We start from the raw sequence: 21,838 nt of genomic DNA on the forward strand, positions 1-21,838 counted from the left end.
TGTCTGGGGATTGGAGCAGGGGGTTTGTCAGTAAATAAGCCCACCCTTCCCCGGCCACTAGGCTATGGTGTGTGTGTGTATGAGCGAGAGACAGACCAAAGCCAGACGGCTCGGTGACGAAAATAGACAACCCCAGTCATCACATCATCACATCACATACACACACACCAGGCCAGGCCTGCCTGTCTGTCAGTCAGTCAGTCAGTCAGTCAGTCACACACACACGCACACACACACACACACACACACACACACACACACACACAAGGACGCGACAATAGCGACCATACAGGACGGGACCGACGGTGGGTGTGCGTTGTCTTTCTTGATGACACATTGGCCGCGATGGAGGGAGAGATGCAGCCCGCGGACGAAGGACCCTGCGCCCCGAAGATGTGCCGCCAGCAGCGGGGTCCCTACAGCACCCTCAAGCCCCTCCACAACAACAAGAGGTCCGCCGCCGCGGGCAAGTCGCGCTTTGACAGATCCACCGTGGTCGAGGTCCCTCTGTTCGGCGACGGCGGCGGACACCACTTCACCTACCACCCCGGGCAGGCGCATCCGTTCCAGCCGCATCACCATCACCACGCAGCGGCGGCGGCGGCAGCATCGTCGCCCCGGCTCCAGCAGAGCCAGCAGCATGAGACCGCCGCCACAACCAGCACAGCGACCATCAGCAGCAGTCAGCAGCATCCACACCGCTTCCCCTGTGAGAACAGGCCAAGTAGCAGCAGAGCGGCGACATCCAGCGTAGCAGCATCACTTGGCAGCCAGCAGCAGCAGCAGAGACGGGCCAGCAGCAGCAGCCTCTCAGCGGGTAGCCATGACTCCAGATATGCGCCTGGAAGAGCCGCGCTCAGCAGCCACGAGTCCCCGGACTGCACGTACGGCATAAGCTCAGGTTGGTTTCCAAACTTTTTTCTTTTTGAAATGTGTGTGAAGAAATGTATGCTTGGAAAACTTAAAAAAGAAAAGAAAAGTGTGTGATGACTGATGAGAGACTAGAGTAGCCTAGTTTAGGGAACAGGGAGGGAGCCCACTTCAAGGTGTGCACTGTAGCCTAGGATGGCTTATAGACTAGGTTTAGGCTTATGGTTCTCATCTCAAATATCATCATTTGGAGTCCTACATTAATGTATAGGCCTCTTTGCCATGATTTTGAGCCAGCTAGGGAACCCCTAATTCCCCCATACGATGTCGATTTGTGTGGTTGAACATTATTTCCAAGATTTGTTGGGAAAAAGCATATTATGCAATGAAATCTCACAACCGATCACATCGTGGTGCGATGTGGGCTTGTAGATCGGCTATTTTCAAATAACCAATGTAGACAAAGTGGTTAACTTCCGGGGACCCCTGTAACCCTCTCTCATAGGAATGTAATGACGTATGATGATAAGAGCGCCCCTCACTTCACACAAGTGTGATTTTTAATATTCCAAAGGCCTGTGTTCAGCACACAAGAATGGTTGAGGAAAACATGACATTTATGCTGAGAACATCTCCTTTGTTTTTTTTCCCTCCTACATTAGCTAGCCTATTCTTTCCCATTTTCTTCTCTCTGCATCGATTGGTCCAATGTTGTATGAGAGCGAGGGCAGTCTCGATGGAAACTAGTGTTTATGCATGCTGAAATCCATAATTACATTGTGTGTGTGTGTGTGTGTGTGTGTGTGTGTGTGTGTGTGTGTGTGTGTGTGTGTGTGTGTGTGTGTGTGTGTGTGTGTGTGTGTGTGTGTGTGTGCGTGCGTATACTGTACGTGCCTCATTTTAGTCCATATTGTTCATTTCATTTGCTTCTCAAATGAATAAATTGATTCCTGAGAACAGGGCTGGGTCCACCATGGGAACCTACATTAAGAAGAAAACAATCAAATCTATTCCCAATACTATACTATACTGCTCCTCTAAATCAAACATCCCCATCTCTAAACAGATATTAATGCTGTGTTTATTGTCCTTTTGCGGGCAAGCAACCCGCAACCGTTCGATCTTCTGCACAGTTTAGTACGTTTAGTGCGGTTAAATTGTGCTCGAGGCTATAGACTATATACATGTCAGTGAATACAAGATGAGATTTGGGGTGTCATGTCCACCTGCAATGTGCCATGATGTGAGTCATAAGCCCAGGTGTCCAAAACGGTTGCTTTTCAGCATTCAAATTCAAAAATGGCAAAAGCAGATCTACAAGCAGATCTACAGGCTGTGATGCAGATCTACAAGCTCGATCTACAAGCATGTACTGTATATCTGCTACTTTTTATAGTTTTGTGTGACGCTGTTGTATGATGATCAAGTACAGTGTTAATTTACGAGAAAACACAAAGTTACAATATTGGAGATACATAAGAGCAGTGGTCTACTTCACTACATGTCTGAGGAAAATATTGTACTTTTACTCCATTACAATTACAGTATATGGAAACTTTACTAGTTTTATTATCGTTACAAAACACACTAACCACTTCAGCCCTATATAATATATATTCCAGCCATTTGAAAATAGCAGATCTTCAAGCTCACAATGCGTCCCGATGCGATGCATTGTGAGCTCGTAGATCGCCTACCTTCAAAAGATTTATTTTATACATTTTGAACTGAAAACGTACATTCTGAACCATGAGTTGAGTACTTTGGTACTTTTGGTACTTTAAGTATATTTTGATGCAGATACTTTTGTACTTTTACTCAAGTACATTTTGAATACGGGACTTCTACTTGTAACTTGTAACAAGACCCATTTTTTGCAGTTTTGGCAGTTATGTGTTGTAATTTTCCACGGAATTCGGCAATATGGTAAAGGGTTGTGGGAATCGCTCAATAACTGAAGGCAGCTCACAGTCATTCGTCAAAGGACCTCTGACTTTTAGGTCTGCCTAGCCTGGTTAACCACTCCCCCTTGAAATCGCATTTACATTAATTTGTGTCGAGTCTGGACCTTGTTAATGCATGGTGGTTGCAGCAGTACAGCATTGACAGACAATTATCCCCTTCAGCCAATCAGCGAAACAAAAATCACACCCGTGTGAAGTCAGGGGCGCTCTTATCATTATACATGAATGAATGACTGAATTTATGTGATTGGTTAGCCGATTTGCTCGTCTACATATGACATAAATTTTCCATTCATTGTCAATGGCATTTAATGTTTGTTAATTTCTGTCATATTTGGCGGACATTTGACCCAATTTCTCCTTTCATTGTCAATGGCAAATATTGAGACGTGTGAGGACGAAATGTACGTCATATTTGGCGGACATTTGACCTCATTTCTCCTTTCATTGTCAATGGCAATATTGAGATGTGTGTGGACAAAAGCTGTATATAGGAGGGGCTAGCGCCCCTCAAAAAATCTGATGTCATCTTCAGTCTCCGTGAACGACACTAGCCCGGAACACGGAACTTGATTGGGGCCAAAATCTGGACCCTGCTAATGCATGGTTGATTCGTGGGGGTAACAAAACAAGTAATGTCATCTCCAGTCTCCAACGTACATATTATTGTTAATTTGGAGTATGACATCACTCATCTCTATGATTGATTGATTGATTGAAACCTTTATTTATTCTCGAAAGAGCAATTGAGGTTCTCCCTCATTTTCAATGCTGCCGAGATTACATACATTTTATGAAACAGTTTAAGACATAAAACACAAATCAAAACTATGTAAGGAGAGACATCAATATACAGACATTGAGACAAAACACAAGTTAAAAACAGTTACATATTGAGGTAGGGAGGTTCAAAAGCAGGTTATTAAATTGACCATAGGATATTGGGGTGTTAATTTTCAATGTTTGTTGTAAAGTGTTCCATGTGGTGGGGGCATCGAAGCAAAAAGCTGATTTACCTAATTCTGATTGGACGGATGGGACCTCTAGAGAAAGCCATTCACTTGAACAGGTCTGGCGAGTATTTATTTTCCATTGTAACAGCAATGTGATGTATGGAGGTAGCTTCCCATCAATGGCTTTAAAAATAAACTGGTGCCAGTGCATGGTTCTCCTCTTAGAGAGGGAAGACCAACCGACTTTATCGTAAAGGGTGCAATGGTGAGTGCTATAGTTTTCACCTGTAATAAACCTTAGTGCTGAGTGATAAACTGTATCTAGGGGTAGAAGAGTCGTAAGGGCAGCATTTCTATAAATAACATCACCGTAGTCCAGAACTGACATGAGATTACTTGTTAGTCCTAATGCAGTCATTGTAGTTATCATTGTATCGTGTATCAAGTAGTATTTCGCTACCAATTAGAAGACAGGCATTGCGTATAGCCTTTTGAGCGGCACTATAGCCACTCCTATGCACAGCTTTGTGTGTATGTCAGTCTTAAGTCCGGAATGTATTGTCCGCTTAGCACGGAATGTGTTCAGCTGATTGGCTGAGCACAGAATGTGTTCAGCTGATTGGCTGAGCACGGAATGTCATGTATAATGATGTTCTCATCATCATACATCATCATCATGATTCCACATAGTTTTACTGAGTTCAGGGTTAGGTTTCTGGTTGAAGGACTTCAGTGTTTTGTACCATACAATTATGTATATGTATAAGTACAGAACAAAGAACGTTTGCTTGCGCCATCTTTGTTGAAGAAGAGTCTGGGCCATTATGTTTTAGTCTTACTAGAAATACAGTTTCTAAATCATATATTTAGATTTTGTCTGGCTTATTAACCTCTGAGGTTAATGGAGGTCAAATGCTTAAGTGTGATTACCTTTGAGGGGATTAAAGGGTAAGACCACTTTTTTAGAGGTTTGGGTTGTTTTCTTACCTTATTATGGGCAAACTAGTCCATTCCATGAGTTATTTCGCTCTGTTGTGTTGTTTATTAGCAATTTAAGAAATAAAAATACCACCCCATTGACTTCCATTGTAACGGGGAAACAGCTCTCAAAGTCACTCTTTTAGCACATAAACCAACAGCAACAAAAGCTGATTCTGACAGGTTATCACATCAGGAAAACTCATGCGGTTTTATTTTCGTCTTTTAAGATAGATTTATAAAGTTACTATTTTAGTCGGAGATATACTGAAGCAGTACTACGGCCTTCACAACTCTCGCAGGGACATCTTGCGAGGTTTCGTTTGTAAACAAGTCTCCACGCTGTTTGAGATGCACCCAGCTGCAGCCTCGCATACGAGCAGTCCTAGACACAGACACTTCTTCTAAAGTGTCTTCTAAAGTGTCTCCCTCAAACACGTCCATTGCGTATGTTTTTAGTGACAAGCGGACGAGATCAAATCCATTAGTTTACGTCCCCGTCGTGGCTCAACGGCATTCCAATAATACGCTTCAGGAGTGGGTGTACAGTTTTGGTCCAATCAGATCGTTTTTTACTCAACGCGAACAGCAGTGATTTGGTCGGCGTAGGCCTACCGGATCTTCTTTCTACACAAATTAGTCAAAACAAGACAACATTGACATTTTTTATTGAAAATAAAACCGCATGAGTTTTCCTGATGTCATAACCTGTCAGAATCAGCTTTTGTTGCGTTGGTTTATGTGCTAAAAGAGTGACGTTGAGAGCTGTTTCCCCATTACAATGGAAGTCAATGAGCGACTTTTCTATTTCTGTTTTACTTCTTAAATTGCTAATAAACAACACAACGGAGCGAAATAACTCATGGAATGGACTAGTTTGCCCATAATAAGGTAAGAAAACAACCCAAACCTCTCAAAAAGTGGTATTACCCTTTAAGCATGTTTACTTACACCAGGTTAGGTTTAGGTATAGTTTTACTGAAGTTAGGGTCAGCTATTTAAAATGCTCATTTGTTAATTGTATGGTTTTCTTTATCTTTCCTTCAGTGTTCTATCTATGGCTTATTGTACATTATACACTGACACTTGTCAGTGTATATGCACAGACTCCGCCCACCCCCTGGGGAAGTTGTGATTTGCGCTCGTTCACTGCAATGCAATTTGCGGCATTTTCAAAACAATATTGAGCAGAGTAGCGATTATCAAACGTATTTGCAATGCCATACGTTGAAAGATCTGTTGCCCGTGGACAAGGCACGCTACCTCCGCAAGTTAGATAGCATCGGCATAGATGTTTGTCCGTATGTGATTAAGGATTGGACCAAGTTGCATTGGCAGCCATAGAAAATTCTTACCCCAGGCTAAAACCGGATGTGACGTTTTTGGGCGTTCCTGTCTAGCTTCGTGTCAGTGTATTGGCATTTTGTTCCTTATTGTCTCCACCAGGCCGAAGGCATGGGGAGAGAGTAGGTTTTGCACTCCGTCCGTGTGTGTGTGTGTGTGTCCTTCCTTCCGTCCGTCCGTCCGTCCTTCCGTCCGTCCGTTATCAGCTAATCTCCGGCACCGTTGGCCCGATCAATGCCAAACTTTGCACACACACTCCCTGGATGCCAACGATGAACCTCTGCCCCACATTTTCCAGAACGGCCTGTTATAGCGCCACCATGAGGCAGCTTTTCACATTTTTTACCTAAAACGGCACAGATCTGCGTGATACGTTGCATGCACACTCCCTAGAGGCCAAGGACAAACCTTTGACCTGCATTTTCCACATCTGCCTTTTATAGCGCCACCAGGAGGCCGACTTTTGTAAAACACATTTTTTGATATTACTCCTCCAGATTCTGTCCAAAAATCTCACAAATCGTTACACAGTATCTCTATGGTCATGTGCTCAAGTCGGATCTGTCCGATATTTCATATTCCATCCTAATTGGCTATAATTGGCTTTCACAGTTTGCAAGATTGCCCCGTTTTGAACAAAAGCCTCAAATCATGAACTCAGCATGCAATTGACGTGAAATCTTTCACACATTTTCTTACTAGGCTGAGGAATATATCCCATCCTTTTCACATTGGCCTGTTATAGCGCCACCAACAGGTTGATTTTTGCAAAACACATTTTTGGAACAAAATGCCTCAAAAACATGTTTATATTAATCCTAAACATTTTGCCAAACATCTCACACAGTCCTATCCTCCTGGTGGAGACCTGTGCCCAGAAGGGCACTTTTTCTAGTTTTTTTCTCTTATTGCTTGTCCCCTGTTATCACTGCTTGCAGCTATATTAATCATTGTGTTGGTGAGGGTTGTGCATGTTGGTGTGAAACTGGCTGTGTAGAAGACAGACAAACAGACAGACAGGCAGGCAGCATGTGAGGAGAGGATGTGCATGGTCACACAGAGTAGCATGTAGATCTGTTTATTAGTACCAAAAATGGTGCCACTTTCAACCTATAGCCTCACGAGCTATGCAGCTCATATGCTTTCAACCTAAGTATAGGTGCTATAGACGATAGAGCGTCGCAGTCCCGCCCCCTACCAGGGCCCAGGAAATGATTCCCCGTTCATTTTCCTCATAGACATTTCAAAAAGTATTTATTTAAAGACCTTTTAAGCCTCGTACAAAGCCAACTCTTGACGTGACAAATCATGACAACAAACACAATTTTTTGATGTTTTTCTTCTTTGTAATTATTTGTTTGGTCCAAAATATTGTGTTTGTTGTCATGAGTTGTCACGACTCGAGTTGGCTTTGTCCACGGCGTAACCGTCTTTAAATAAATACTTTTTGAAATGTCTATGGGAAAAATGCACTGGGAATCATTTCCTGGGCCTGGCGTCGTCATGAAAGGGGGCAGGACTGTGACGCTCTATAGCAGGGGTTCTCAACCCGTGGGTCGCGACCCCTCGGGGGGTCGCCAAATTATTTTAGGGGGTCCCAAAATTATTAAAAAAACAAAACAAAAAAAGATTTTTTTTTAAATTTTATTTTCACGATTTTTCAAAAATAGCAGACCTACAAGCTCGTAGCGCGCCACTCGGTGGCGCGCTATGAGCTTGTAGATCTGCTATTTTTCAATAGCTAAATTATAACAATGCTTAAAACACCAAAAGGGGTTCCCGCCCAAAATGGTTTAAGGTTATTGTAGCAGTCAATTTATATTGGGGGTCGGGAGGGGGCGGGGGTCCCGAGACATTGCCAAAGCATTTCCGGGGGTCCCCGGCCAAAAACGTTGAGAACCCCTGCTCTATAGGTCAGTGGTTCCCATTCCTAAACGTTTTCATGTCAAGGAACCCCCAAATTGACACTAATTAGCCTGCAGACCCCCATTTGAAGAGATATGCCAGGGACCCCCATTAGAGAAGATCGAGATGGCCGTCGGGATCGGGAGTCGAAGCCGCGGCACACTGCCAGACTGGATTACCAGCCAAGCCCAGACAGCTATGCCAGCCGCCCAGACCCTAAATGTCGGTTTAAAAAAGTGTACTGTACAATCACTAGTGTAGTGTAGTGTAGTGTACTGTACAATCTTCTGTTACATACGTATTGGTAAGAAAACAATAAAAACCTGATCACGGCTCTTCTCCTCTGCTTGTCTCAAATAATTTGACATCTTTTTCATTTTCCAAGGACCCAGCCACGAGTTCGGCGTGCAATAATGCAAATTGCATCTAAAAGCCGTCCCAAAGAGTTGTGATTAAAATAAATGGGGCTCATAAATGTGCCTCCGCCGAGCATGTTGTATTTAATGAAATTTTATGAGGCTCTCTGAGGCACGCAGTGCCATGGAAGCGGGCCGAGAGGAGGAGGGGGATATCAGATACATCTCCACGGGTAAACGGAGACCGTGTGCATATTAATAAATGCGACACGCATCTGTGCCAGGCCGATAGACACGTCTCAGTGACTGGCAGAGCAGTGGGGGCCGCTCACAACCCCTGTGTGTGTGTGTGTGTGTGTGTGTGTGTGTGTGTGTGTGTGTGTGTGTGTGTGTGTGTGTGTGTGTGTGTGTGTGTGTGTGTGTGTGTGTGTGTGTGTGTGTGTGTGTGTGTGTGTGTGTGTGTGTGTGTGTGTGTGTGTGTGTGTGTGTGTGTGTGTGTGTGTGTGTGTGTGTGTGTGTGTGTGTGTGCGCACATACGCACGCGCGAGTATACGCATACTTGCAAGGGCCAAATTGCCTTTTGCGTTTATCATTGCTGTCGGACAAGAAACCTCTTACCTCCATATTTTAACTTTTTATATAAATTAACACCCTACCCCAGTTACTGAGTACAAACACTGATGTTGACCTACAAAGCAATCAAATGTATGGCACGCCCATACCTTGAAAGCCCTACAAGCCCTTCCCTCACTCAGATCAGCTAACGCAGGGAAGCTGTCAGAACCTTCCCTTAAACATCCGGGACAACGCTCCACACCATAGACATATAAAGGTAGATGCCCCTTTCGGCTCTGGAGCGTATGTGCTCAAGGGAGGGCAAAGAACTCCCGAGATTCCTTGTGAAGCCCCACGGAAGCATGAGTGTGCGTCACAGAGCGCATGTTCGGGTCTGATAAGTCCCGGAAAAGATGCGCTGTGATTGGCCAGTAATCACTTGAGTGGCAGTGTGACGTAGTGTGCCGTCCACTCTTCCGGCGTACCAGTGTAAATTCTTCCGCCCTCCCGTCAACACACATGGCTACAACGAACTGCAGCAGCCAATGAGGCATCTATTTTTTTAATATCTATGCTCCACACATCCCAGACTCTTCTCCCTTCTGGCTCCCCAAACTGTGGAATGAACTCCCCATTGCAGTTAGAACTGCAGTCACTGGCCTGGGCCGCGGCTGAGCGGTCCAGGCACCTAGGCCCATAATCCAGCCTGACAGCGTGTCGCGGGTTCAAGTCCCGAGCCCCTCGGCCTTTTCTGCATGTCTTCCCCCCGTCTCTCTTCCCCTTTCCTGTCAAATTACTGTACCCTATCAATAAAGAACTGCAGTCACTCCCAATCTTCTCAGACAGATGTTGACCCCATCCTATAGTGCGTACCGTTTCAATGTACAGATTAGATTTTCTGCTGTGCGTGCGTGTGTGCGTGCGTGTGTGCGTGTACCATGACAATCAGGGGGGGGGGGGGGGGGGGCTGTGGGGGGGGGGCTGTTGTCCTGGATAGCAGCTTAGTACTCTTCTCTTCTGAGACACTGAAACTCACCTGAGCGTGTCATCAGGCGAGGTGTTTAGCCATAAAAATTGCTTTTAGCAGGAAATGCCCAAAACGGTGCATTTAAGTAAAAAGAAAAAGAAAAACATAAAAAAGAAAGAAAAACACCTAACACCCCACGTCTTTCACACATTTTTCCGTAGAGAATCGTCTTATCTTGGACGCCTTTGCCCAGCAGTGCAGCCGCGTCCTCAGCCTCCTGAACAATGGCCGCCTCCTGGAGCCCCCCTCCTCCTCCCCGGCGGTCACCTCCAACATCAAGCAGGAGGGCGGCAGCCCGGGTGGGGGAGGCCAGGCCCTCCTCCAGGGGGGCCACTGCTCCTCCCTGGTGGCGGGGAAGCCCCCGAGGGCGGAGGAAAGCAGCTCCACCACCGAGCCGGACCAGGATACCCAGCGGACTCAGTGGAACCAGCAGCAGACCTCGGCCTTCCTCCGCATCTTCACCGACTCCCTGCAGACCTACCTGCTGACGGGGCCTCAACAGCAGCAGGTATAGGGATGCGCCTGCCGTGGATATCTGGATCAATCAGTGGAAAATGAGAGTCGAGACGAAGAACCATTTAAGTCCATTGTTTATCCTGCCTCCTCCTTAAAACAGGGGTTCTCAACCCGTGGGTCGCGACCCCTCGGGGGGTCGCCAAATTAGTTTGGGGGGTCCCCAAATTATTATTTTTTTTCACGATTTTTCAAAAATAGCAGACTATTTTTCAATAGCTAAATTATAACATAATGCTTAAAACACCAAAAGGGGTTCCCGCCCAAAATGGGTTAAGGTTATTGTAGCAGTCAATTTATATTGGGGGTCGGGAGGGGGCGGGGGTCCCGAGACATTGCCAAAGCATTTCCGGGGGTCCCCGGCCAAAAACGTTGAGAACCCCTGCCTTAAAAAGTCCCAACTGTCCTGAACCCTTATCCATAATTTATAAATGATGGATAATTGTTATGGACTTAAATGGTTCTTCGTCTCAACTCTTGTCTTGACTTGAGGCAATAGGAGTCGAGACAATATTACAGGTGGTGATGGTTATGCTTTAAAGCCCAAACACTTGGGACCCATTTGTGGGTCGCGGACACATTTGTGTCCTACACATTTTTAGTTTCCTACATTTGGTTTTTAATTATTATTATTTAAAGATATTTAAAAAAAAAAAAGATTCCCCAAAAAGTTTAGCATGAATTAAAAATAGATTGAATAAATTTAATTCAGTAGTTTCATGAAGAAATAAAAGAAAAATCTAAGAAATTAAAAACCAAATGTTATAGAAGTATTGAAAATAGCCAATCTAAAAGCTCATGATGCATCTTGGGGGAGAAGTACAATAGCACAGTGGTTCCCAAAGTGGGGTCCGGGGACCCCTAGGGGTCCTTGAGAGAGTTCCAGGGGGTCCCCAGCTAAATGATAATTAGGAACCAAATGGACCCTTATGCGTCTGTAACTTAGAGAGTGTACACTCTCAGAGTTAAATAATTTTACAATATACATTGGGGTCCCAGAGATGCTATTAACACTCCCATCGCCCAGGACAAAGTACTTTGTTTGTCCTTTCTATTAGTAACGCCCGACGCCCAGGACGAAGTATTGTCCAAAAGACGAAGATTATTGAGAACGGATCGCATGGCTCTATAGCCCAGGCGCGCCTCCTGGGCAATCCTCGGTGACGCGCAAGAGTGAGACGTCATCGAAAAACTCCCTCCTCTGTTTAGCTGATGAAAACGAAAATCTTAAAACGTTCATAACTCGCAATCTAAATCATCCCGTCTTTTTATGAAAAAAGATCCTGTGTTAGACGGCGCTCCGCGGTCCAGTCGCTAGTCTCGATAGATTTATTCTTGTCTCCCATTGTTGTCGATCGACTCTAGAGTGGTGTGGCTATTGTTAGCTGCTACACACACATCATCAACTTCCGCCGGTCGGTCCGGAAAAGGGGTCCGTGTTTATAAATCATATGGGCGCATTCATGTAATGGATTAAATAACCCCGGGCAATTAAAGTGTTTTAAAAGGGGGTCTGCATGACAAACTGGGTGTCCTTGAAATTAAACGGCTTGAGAATCACTGCTAGAGCCGTAAAAACCTTCTCTTATGGGAGGTCCCGGGCATATCTTTTCAAATGGGGGTCCGCGGGCTAATTAGTGTCAATTTGGGGGTCCTTGACATGATAAAGTTTGGGAACCACTGCAGTAGCACTCAGGCCGGTGGTACGGTAGTTCTGCCAAAGAGCACAGGTCTCAAACCATACTTCTACTAGCTGCTACAAGGACAAGCAGAACCATAACAATATATGGTATAGGCGGTACCAAAGCAATAGCTATCAGGCATAGTGGAGACATCTAGGCTCTTGCATATCAAGGTATGGCAAAATATAAACTTTAGATATAAGCAACCACAATAACAATGTAGTATAATGAACAATTGTTCTGCATACCGACATTTTGGGCGATATCCGATCACTGAGTAATTGCATGGTCAAATTGACCAGTTGCATACCAGTTTTAGACAGAGTGCTGTGATCCGCCCCCCCAAACATGATCATTAGGTATTATGATTATACTAGGAGGAAGATTCTTGTCAAAAAAGTGTTACAATTATGTTTTTTTATGTGGCCACACCCACCAGTTCATTAACCTTAGCACAACCCACATGAACTGAAGCCGTGCCCACACCTGTTCATACATTGTTGTATGATGGTTAAGAGGGAGAGGTTAGGGAAGGGGAGGGAAGGGGAGTTTTCTGCCCAACAGCAACAATATATTATTCGGTATTGCATATTTATTTAGGTCGATATATTGCCGATACAATGACCATGACAATCATGCCCCCACCCCCCTCGCAGCAGGCGCACCTGGCCGTCGCAGGGGGCCTAAAGGACGAGCGGTGCCCACCGGCCGAGCCCAGGTCTGGGGTCTCCCCAGAGGGCCCCACCCTGGGAGGAGGAGGAGGAGGAGGAGGCTGGAGCTCGCCGACTCCGTCCGAGTCCTACGGCCACCCGTCGTCCACGCTGCCCGAGGAGGACGAGGAGGAGGAGGAGAGCTGCTGCCCGCGCTGCCTGGAGCTGGAGCAGGAGGTGCTGTCCCTGCAGCAGGAGAACGAGGAGCTCCGCAACAAGCTGGACACGGTGCCGGGTACGAGAGCGCTGTCGAGTCCGAGTCAAAACCGAGTGTGGGAGGGGGTCCAGACCGTGCTATTCCATTCAGGACCTGAATATCAGTGATATCCTTGTAGACGAGGGGCCCTATCTTCGTCAGTGCCTAACCCATATCCCTGAACTTCTTTGCCTTTTTTACTATTTTGAAAAACACTTTTGGATAGTTCAAACAAACAAGATCTACAAGCGTGTTGATGTAGATTGGCTAGTTGAACAATTTTCTAGTATTTTTCAAAATAGTAAAAAAGGCAAAGAAGTTTAGGGATAAGGGGTTAGGCACTGACGAAAATAGGGCCCTAAGTGCTTTACTGTACTCTTTACTGTTTACATTTCTGACTAATTTAAAGTATTCAATCAATCAATCAATATTAACCTTTTTTTCTTCTTGCAGTGCCCTGTCAAAATGTGCTGGACTACTTCAAGACTGTTCTCCAATTCCATAACCAGCTGGTTCAGCCCATGCCAGAGGAGCAGCTTGTTGAAGTGAGGTTAACACTACCTTTGCCGGGAAATTCTTCAAAATAAAGGCGCTAGAGTGCCAGCAGATATGGCAGATTTTACTCTGAAAAGCCCCACCTTCCGTTCCCCCCCAAAACCGGGAGGCATAATCTTCCGTTCTTACCTCATGCTGGTCACGCTAAAGTCTCTCTAGACGCGTTTATATTCCAAACGAGAGGCATGCTGAAGTCAGAAATGAAGACAGAACATTCATTTTCCTTCTAGTCAAAACCATGGAGAGCTCCCTAGATTTCGAGTTACGAGCCATTCTAATCGGGCCGCAAACAAGGAAGTGAACGGCAGCGCACATGCGAGTACGGTGCAGAAGTTAAGGCCAACCAAAAAAAATAATATATATATATATATATATATATATATATATATCAATCAATAAAAAATACCTAAAGACGTGTATACACGTCCAAGGCCTCCTGCGGTTTTATTAGAAAGGATAGCCTTTAAAAGGGTATGTAATACTCAGGATGCTGTGCCCACCACAGGGCGCCAGTCAAAGAGGGGATCAAAGATGACACCGTGATTGTAGCTTTAAAAAAAAAAAAAATGTTATGTTTTTTTTTTGTGGCTTTCGCCTTTATTTTATAGTTTTTTATAAATAGTAGGCTGACAGGAAATGGGGATAGAGGTGGGGGGATGACATGCAGTGAAGGCCGTCGGGATCGGGAGTCAAACCCGCGGCACACTGCCAGACTGGATTACCAGCCAAGGTGCCTGGACCGCTGAGCCACGTCCCAGGCCCGTGATTGTAGCTTTAAGGGCCTTGCAAACGGGGAGCGATAAAACGCGCCTATAGTTCATTTTCAATGAGACCTGCGTTTTTGCTCGGAGAAGTCACGGTGCGACAACGCAAGCGTATTTACGTGAGTGCGGTCCTGTGATTTTGTTGCGCGCGTGGTCGTTACGTGCACACGCCCGCGACTCACCAGACCTGGATTCGGTTTAGCTTTTTTGTTTACGCTTGCGTTGTCGCGCCCCTCTTGAACAGACCTGTAGCAGACCTGTCGTTGATCCAGGCAACAACGTGTGCGTTCCTCGCTCCCCGTTTGCAAGGCCCTTTAGGGGTTTCCATATAAAGATGTTGGCAGTAGAATTGATCAACCCATGTTGGTTCATACAGTAGCTGCATCTGCATTCAAACACAACTGGGGTCCTCTTTACTCAGAGGGCCTCAGCTAAAGTGCAAGTTGGGAACTGGAAGTGCCTAAAGCATGCCTGCACTAAATTAATTGCTATAGGGAATTTTGTACAGTTTCATAACTATTCAAAAATGTTCACATTCCTTCAAGATTGTTTTGAAAATAGCAGATGTACAAGCTCAAAATGTGTTGCGATGCGATGCATTTTGAACTTGTAGGTCGCCTGTTTTCAAATAGCCCGATGTATAGTAAAGTGGTTAAAATGATTGTGATATATTAACACATTTCGCTGGGGACCTCTAATGATTTACTGGAAGTGCCAATGATTTACTGCAGACCTTTACTGAATCTGCCATTGGATCATTTTCATCTGCCATAGCTCACGCATGCACGTAGAATTATAACACATTCAATCCCATATAGATTTGTTGTATGTATTTATTATTCACATACAGTATATCTCTGCTGCCGGGCAGAAACCAACTATGTCCAAAATATTAACTTTTCTGTAAATTAAAAAAATAAATGTTTTTAAAACAGCACAATACTGCCTCATCAAAGTTGGTATGGTGACTTTATACATTGTTAGATGTGTCCTTATCATCACTTTACCCAGCTCCAATGGCTTTTGTGCCTTTATTGATAGTTACAGTGAAGACGGACAGGAAAGAGGGAGGGAGACAGGGGGAGAGACATGCAGCAAAGGTTGTCATGAATGGGTCAGGCCAGAGCCCATATGTGGCATGCACCTGGAAAACTATAGGCCAGCGGGGGCCCCAGTTTGGAGGTTTTTGACCATTAATGTGGAGATAGTTAGGGACCAAGAAGTCACGCAGTGACTTTGGTCACTCTTTGTTTTTGTGTTTATTTTTCTTCTCCTTCTCCTTCTTCTCCTTCCGCCAAAAATAGCTGTTCTGACTGAATGGTGCAGTCGGTTTTCGCGAAACGCTGTAATCTGGTAGAGGGCCATGCCAAACGGTGAATATGCGAAGCCCAAGACAATTGGCCAAATGGTGGCGCTATAGCGCTCAATTTAAAATGCTAACTTTGAACGTGCATAGCTCATGAACCGTTTGACCGTTGGCAATGACACTTTGATACCCATATGCGTATCCTCATGCTGAACAACTTTCGTGTTCTGACTTTTGACCTCTGACCTTTAGATCACCCGCCATTTTGAATTTTATGATCAGTGCTTTATTTTATTCTCCTTCCGCCAAAAATAGCTGTTCTGACTGAACCGTGCAGTCGGTTTTCGCAAAACTTGTCAACATGATAGAGGACCATGCCAAATGGTGACTTTGCGAAGCCCATCATGATTGGCCAAATGGTGGCGCTATAGCACTCAATTGATGCAAAACGTGCAAACTTGCAAACTTTGAACGTGCATATCTCATGAACCGTTTGACCGTTGGCAATGACACTTTGATACACATATGTGTCTCCTCATGCCGAACAACTTTCCTGTTCTGACTTTTGACCTCTGACCTTTAGATCACCCGCCATTTTGAATTATATGAAAAACAGTTCAAATGTAACTCCTCCCAGAATCTTTGCTCAAAATGCACGAAAACGTCTACACGTGAACTTTGGACATATACGGACAAATAATCGTAGCACATTTTTGTTAAGTGAAAAAATGAAGTTTTTATGAGCCAATGAAAATTGCGCGCGCGCACGCACACACACACACACACACACACACTAAAGTTTGAGTACTTATGCTGAACTAACACTGAATGATTTCCCTTTTAACAATGGAGTAACTGATTGTCTCCGTGTAGCTCAGTCAGTCGAGCTCTTGCCCTTGGACCGCAAGGTTGTGTGTTCAAATCCAGCTACTGACAACTCAGCTTGTCAGTCTTATTTGTACATATTGTTGTGGGCTATATCAGTGAGATCAATAACTTTAAAGACTGGTGTGATAATTGCCACCTTATGTTAAACACCACAAAAACTAAAGAGATGATCTTCAATCCAAATCCATGGTTATGAACGAATGTCTGCCTAACGCACGCACGCACGCACGCACGCACGCACGCACGCACGCACGCACGCACACACACACACACACACACACACAAAGAGAAGTTTGCACGCACGCACGCACGCACGCACGCACGCACGCACGCACGCGCACACACACACACACAAAGAGAAGTTTGTACGCACGCACGCACGCACGCACGCACGCACGCACGCACGCACGCAGGCAGGCAGGCAGGCAGGCAGGCACGCACACACACACACACACACACACACACTTTAACTGTGCGTGAAAACACACTGTAGTAATGGTTAAAGACATGCCCAAAATGAGGACACACCTTCTTGTTACCAAATCAGTAAATGGTTTTACAGTTTACAATGTATTCACTGATTGTCTCTGTGTAGGTCATTTAGTAGAGCTCCCGCCTTCGGTCCACAAGGTTGTGAGTTCAAATCCCGGTACCGACAACTCAGCTCGTCAGTCTCATTTGTGCGTGTTGTTCTTATTGCGCATTGTTCTTCTTCTATCTTGGTCCCGCTTTATCGCTGCTTGCAGCTATATTTGTTATTATGTCTATCAGACGAAAAACAAAAATAAATAAAACTGAGTTGGAGTTAGGTGGTTTGAACGACAGTTTGATGATCCAATGGACTTAGGAGGTTTAGTCAGAAGCGTAGATCTAAATAAACCTCTCTCTCTCTCTCTCTCTCTCCAGGAAGAAGAACACCAAACAGTCTTTGAGGTCAGTAATGTTTTCACAATGGTGTTTACATTGAAGCCTGCAATGGGCTGACACACACATATTACTCCAGTGGGTGCAGTACTTAGTTTAGACAGTTTTTGGTTTAGACTAGTCATTGGTTAGACCAGTCAATAGTCCTACAACTAAAACTAAGTATGCACCCCACTCCGGTTTCTGTTTCGTACTGCATTCATGCATTTTGATGATTAATGGGATATAATATGTGCCAGTCACAGGCTTTGGTTTTGACATTGGACAAATGAGTAGTAGCTAGGTATTCCAGTGTGTACTTTACTGTCCAAGTGTCTCAAAACCTCTCTGTCGGGTGGAAACCTCAACATGTCCAAAACTGTTGCTTTTCAGGATTCAAAAATAGCAGATCGACAAGCTCAAAATGTGTGGATACGTTAGGTTTCTGCCCTACAGCAACGAAAAGTGTCTTTTTGAGCAGGGTATAGTGGAGGCAGGGTGGCATGTTGAAAGTGTCCCCATGTCTCAGTCTGTATGAATGAAAGATCTTTGTTGTTTTAGTTTGGGTTTGGGAACCTGGGGCCTATTTCACGAAACTTGTATTAACTAATCCAAGATTTAAGCCAAAACCAGGTTTGTTAAATCCTGGTCTGTACAGCCTGGTTTATTCCGTTCCACTAAAGCCAAGCGAGGCTTAAAATGGGCGGATTTGGCGAGCCAGGATCATCAAGCCTGGCTAAATACACAGCCTGGCCCTTTCTCACTAGACCCATTCGGTGGAACACAGATTTACTGATCCTTCTTCTTCGTGGGGTATTATGGCAGTCGGCATCCTTAATAGTTGCATTACTGCCCCCCTTCTGTATATCTCAGTATCTTTACTAATCTATTACAGACTTAATGATACAAGGATTTAAGCTTCTAAAATAAATACTGCTGCTGTAATTAAAGAGAGAAAATAGTCTCAATAGTGGATAGACTGAATGATTAACTACCCCAAAAATATAGTCTACATTTTACCACTACTTAAAACTTCAATGAAATCGTCATAATAAATGTAACAAAATTATTAATATTGTAAGCATAATGATAATGTAGCATCGTGATATTTGGCCATATTGTAGCTCCCTACCTTCCCCAGCTACATTTGGAGAAGGGGAATGTTGACCAGACAAGGGCCAGTCTAGTGAACCGTGGGTCATGGGTTCAATAGTGGGTGAAATGAGTAATGGTAATATTTAGTAGTTTTCACTTTTACAAATAATATAATATAATATAATATAATAATTATTCTTACCCTTACACCACCACCTATTCTGGGAGAACATTCACCAAAAGTAGCTGATCTACAAGCTCACATACTGTCATGATGAGATTGTGCAGCCTATATATTTGATTGATATTTGATTTTGTATATGCTTAAATTAGTCCTTTAATGCAGACCGATAAAAATAAGGCAACATAAACCCATAATAATTGAATAAGTGTGGAAAGAATCATTGGAATCATCAGATTGACTGCTTAATGAACAGTAAAGACATCAGGATTAGGTTAAACCTGGCTGTTAGCCTGGTCCGGAGCAGGCTAAATCCACAGCATTAGTTTCCATGGTAACTAGTGTGGCATTGCTTTCATGAAACCGAATCAAGCCTCAACATATCCAGGTTAACTGGCAAAATGTATCTGGGAAGATTAACCAGCTTTCATGAAACCAGTGAAACCATGAAAGCTGATCCAGGATATATTAAGACAGGATATCTGTTAAATCCCGGTTTAATCTCTAATCCAAGTTTCGTGAAACAGGCCCCTGGCTATACAGACCAGGATTTAACAAGCCTGGTTTTGTCTTAAATCCTGGATTAGTTCATCCAAGTTTCGTGAAACAGGCCCCAGGGCAGTAAACAACTCCTGTTCCACTTTGTGTTTTCCTCTTCCAGGGCAGCAAACAGCTCCTGGGGAACTATCCGCTCTTCATCTCCAACAAGCAATGGGACGAGGCGGTGAACTCTTCCAAAAAGGACGGCCGCCGGCTGCTGCGCTACCTGATCCGCTTCGTGTTCACCACGGACGAGCTCAAGTACTCGTGTGGCCTGGGCAAGAGGAAGCGCTCGGTCCACTCCGGAGAGCCCGGCGTGGAGAGACGACCGCTCAACCCCGTCAAAGTCAGCTGCCTCAGAGGTATACGACAACACCGGCCGAAAATAATAATAACAAAAACAATACATGTATCACCAGGTATTATTATTATGTAAGGAGTTTATTATGTTAGGAATTTGTTAAAATGTAGTTTTTATGTGGACACGCCCACAGCGCTATAGTCGCTAACCCATGTTAGCAACCATATTTACGATATGAAAACCACGGGTTAGTTTTAACCTGCCACGGGTTAGTTGTAACCGGCAGTGCATGTCGGGAGCCACAGTCTTGTCGAACTAATGCCTGTCGGACTGTTAGTATGTCTCCTAAACCTAACCTCACAGGAAGCCACGGGTTAGTTTTAACCTGCCACGCATGTCTGGAGCCACGGGTGAGTTTTAACCTGCAGCACAGGGTTAGTTGTAACCGGCAGCGCATGTTGGGAGCGACGGTGTTGTCGAACTAATGCCTGTCGGACTGTTAGTATGTCTAACCAACATATGCACCCCCCAAAGAAGGCGCCACTCACTTCATACGAGTGTGATTATTTTTACCTATATTCAGCTATTAGTGTAGATTTCCGTCTTACACAAACTTTAAATTCCCATTGACAATGAATGGAGAATTTTACTTCATAGTGTCTGAGCAATTGGCTTAAGGCTCATTCATAGTCTGGATTTCCGGTGGTGAGCTGACCACCGGAGCTGATATAACGTTCAGCGGTGGTGAGTAAAAACAGGACTGGGGCGGTGGCGGTGGTTTGCTCTTCACTGCGGCTCGTGACGTCATGTTGTAGTGCGGTGGTCACCTCACCACCGAAAATCCAGACTATGAATGAGCCATTAGTGTCTATGTTTGTCCTACACAAACATTCAATTCCCATTGACAATGAATGGAGAAATTACGTCATAGTGTCTGAGCAAATCGGCATAGTGGGCTCTATTTTCGTCCATGTACAACTAGCCATCTAACTGCTAGTACAACTAGCCGATCTACATCGACACATTGTGAGCTTGTAGATCGGCTATTTTAACTATTCAAAAACCTTTTTTCAAAATAGTAAAAAAAAGGCAAAGAAGTTTAGGTACCGGTATAAGGGGTTTAGCATGGACGGAAATAGAGCCCAACAGTGTCTATTTTACGTCATGATGATGTGTACAATGATAAGACCGCCCCTCATTTCACACGGGTGTGATTGTTATATTCCTCCAGAGTTCATCCGGATGCACTGTGCCTCCAACCCGGACTGGTGGATGCCGAGCGAGGAGCAGATCAACAAGGTGTTCAGCGACGCGGTGGGGCACGCGCGCCAGGGCCGCGCCGTGGGCACCTTCCTGGGCAGCAGCGGCAGCAGCACCAGCAGCCTCTACATGGAGGCCTTCGACGGCCACCTCTCCCAAGACGAACTGTACCTGAAAGGATGCCAAAACGGCCAGGCGGACTGAGGGTGGTGAACCCCCGTCCCCGTCCCCCGTCCCCACCTCCCAGGGCTGTGCATGTGTTTGGGCCGACGTACTAACAGTACTACAGTCATGAGTCCGACTCCCTACCCAAAACCCAACCCTAAACCTATAACCTCACAGGAAGCCACGGGTTAGTTTTAACCTGCCATGGGTTCGTTTTGACCTGCCACACAAGGCGGGAGCCGCTGGTTAGTTTTAACCCGCCACGGGTTAGTTTTGACCTGCCAAGGGTTTGTTTTAACCTGCCACATGCCGGGAGCCACATGTTCGTTTTAACCCGCCACGGGTTAGTTGTAACCGGCCACGCATGTCGGGAGCGACGGCGTTGTCGGACGAATGCCTGTCGGACTGTTAGCATGTCTAACATGTCGGGAGCCACGGGTTTGTTTTAACCTGCCAAGGGTTTGTTTTAACCTGCCACATGTCGGGAGCCACATGTCGGACTGTTAGCATGTCTAACAAACGTATGCACCCCCCTCCCAGGGGTCCTTGAGGGGGTTCCAGGTGTTACTCAGACGAAATGATTGATAGTATAAGGAACCGAATGGACCCCTTGCCGGTCTGTAAAGGGTCATTCACACCAAGCACGTCAACTATAACGATGATTATGTGAGCGTCCGCACCGATCAGCGATAACTGTAAACTGTAAACAGTCCAGCTGTGTCGGAGCACGCGTGGACGAGGAGAGGCCTGGTCCCTTTTCCACCGCAGGGTTGAACCAGTTCCGTTCTTTTGAGCCAGTACCAGAGAGTTTACACTGAAAATGAATA

The 21,838-nt window shown here is 45.1% G+C and overlaps 1 protein-coding gene across 1 annotated transcript; it reads left to right on the forward strand.

Annotated features, from left to right (window-relative positions):
* Nucleotides 1–345: 345 nt before the first annotated feature.
* Nucleotides 346–21,050, forward strand: bend4 (BEN domain containing 4; the record flags this gene model as incomplete). Its single annotated transcript, XM_079497420.1, has 7 exons — nt 346–901; nt 10,114–10,460; nt 12,804–13,092; nt 13,507–13,598; nt 17,473–17,499; nt 19,407–19,647; nt 20,818–21,050. 7 exons carry the CDS (start codon nt 346–348, stop codon nt 21,048–21,050), a joined length of 1,785 nt encoding a protein of 594 aa, XP_079353546.1.
* Nucleotides 21,051–21,838: the final 788 nt, after the last annotated feature.

Source organism: Electrona antarctica (genome assembly GCF_951216825.1).
Source record: "Electrona antarctica genome assembly, chromosome: 1".
Classification (NCBI taxonomy): Eukaryota; Metazoa; Chordata; class Actinopteri; order Myctophiformes; family Myctophidae; genus Electrona; species Electrona antarctica.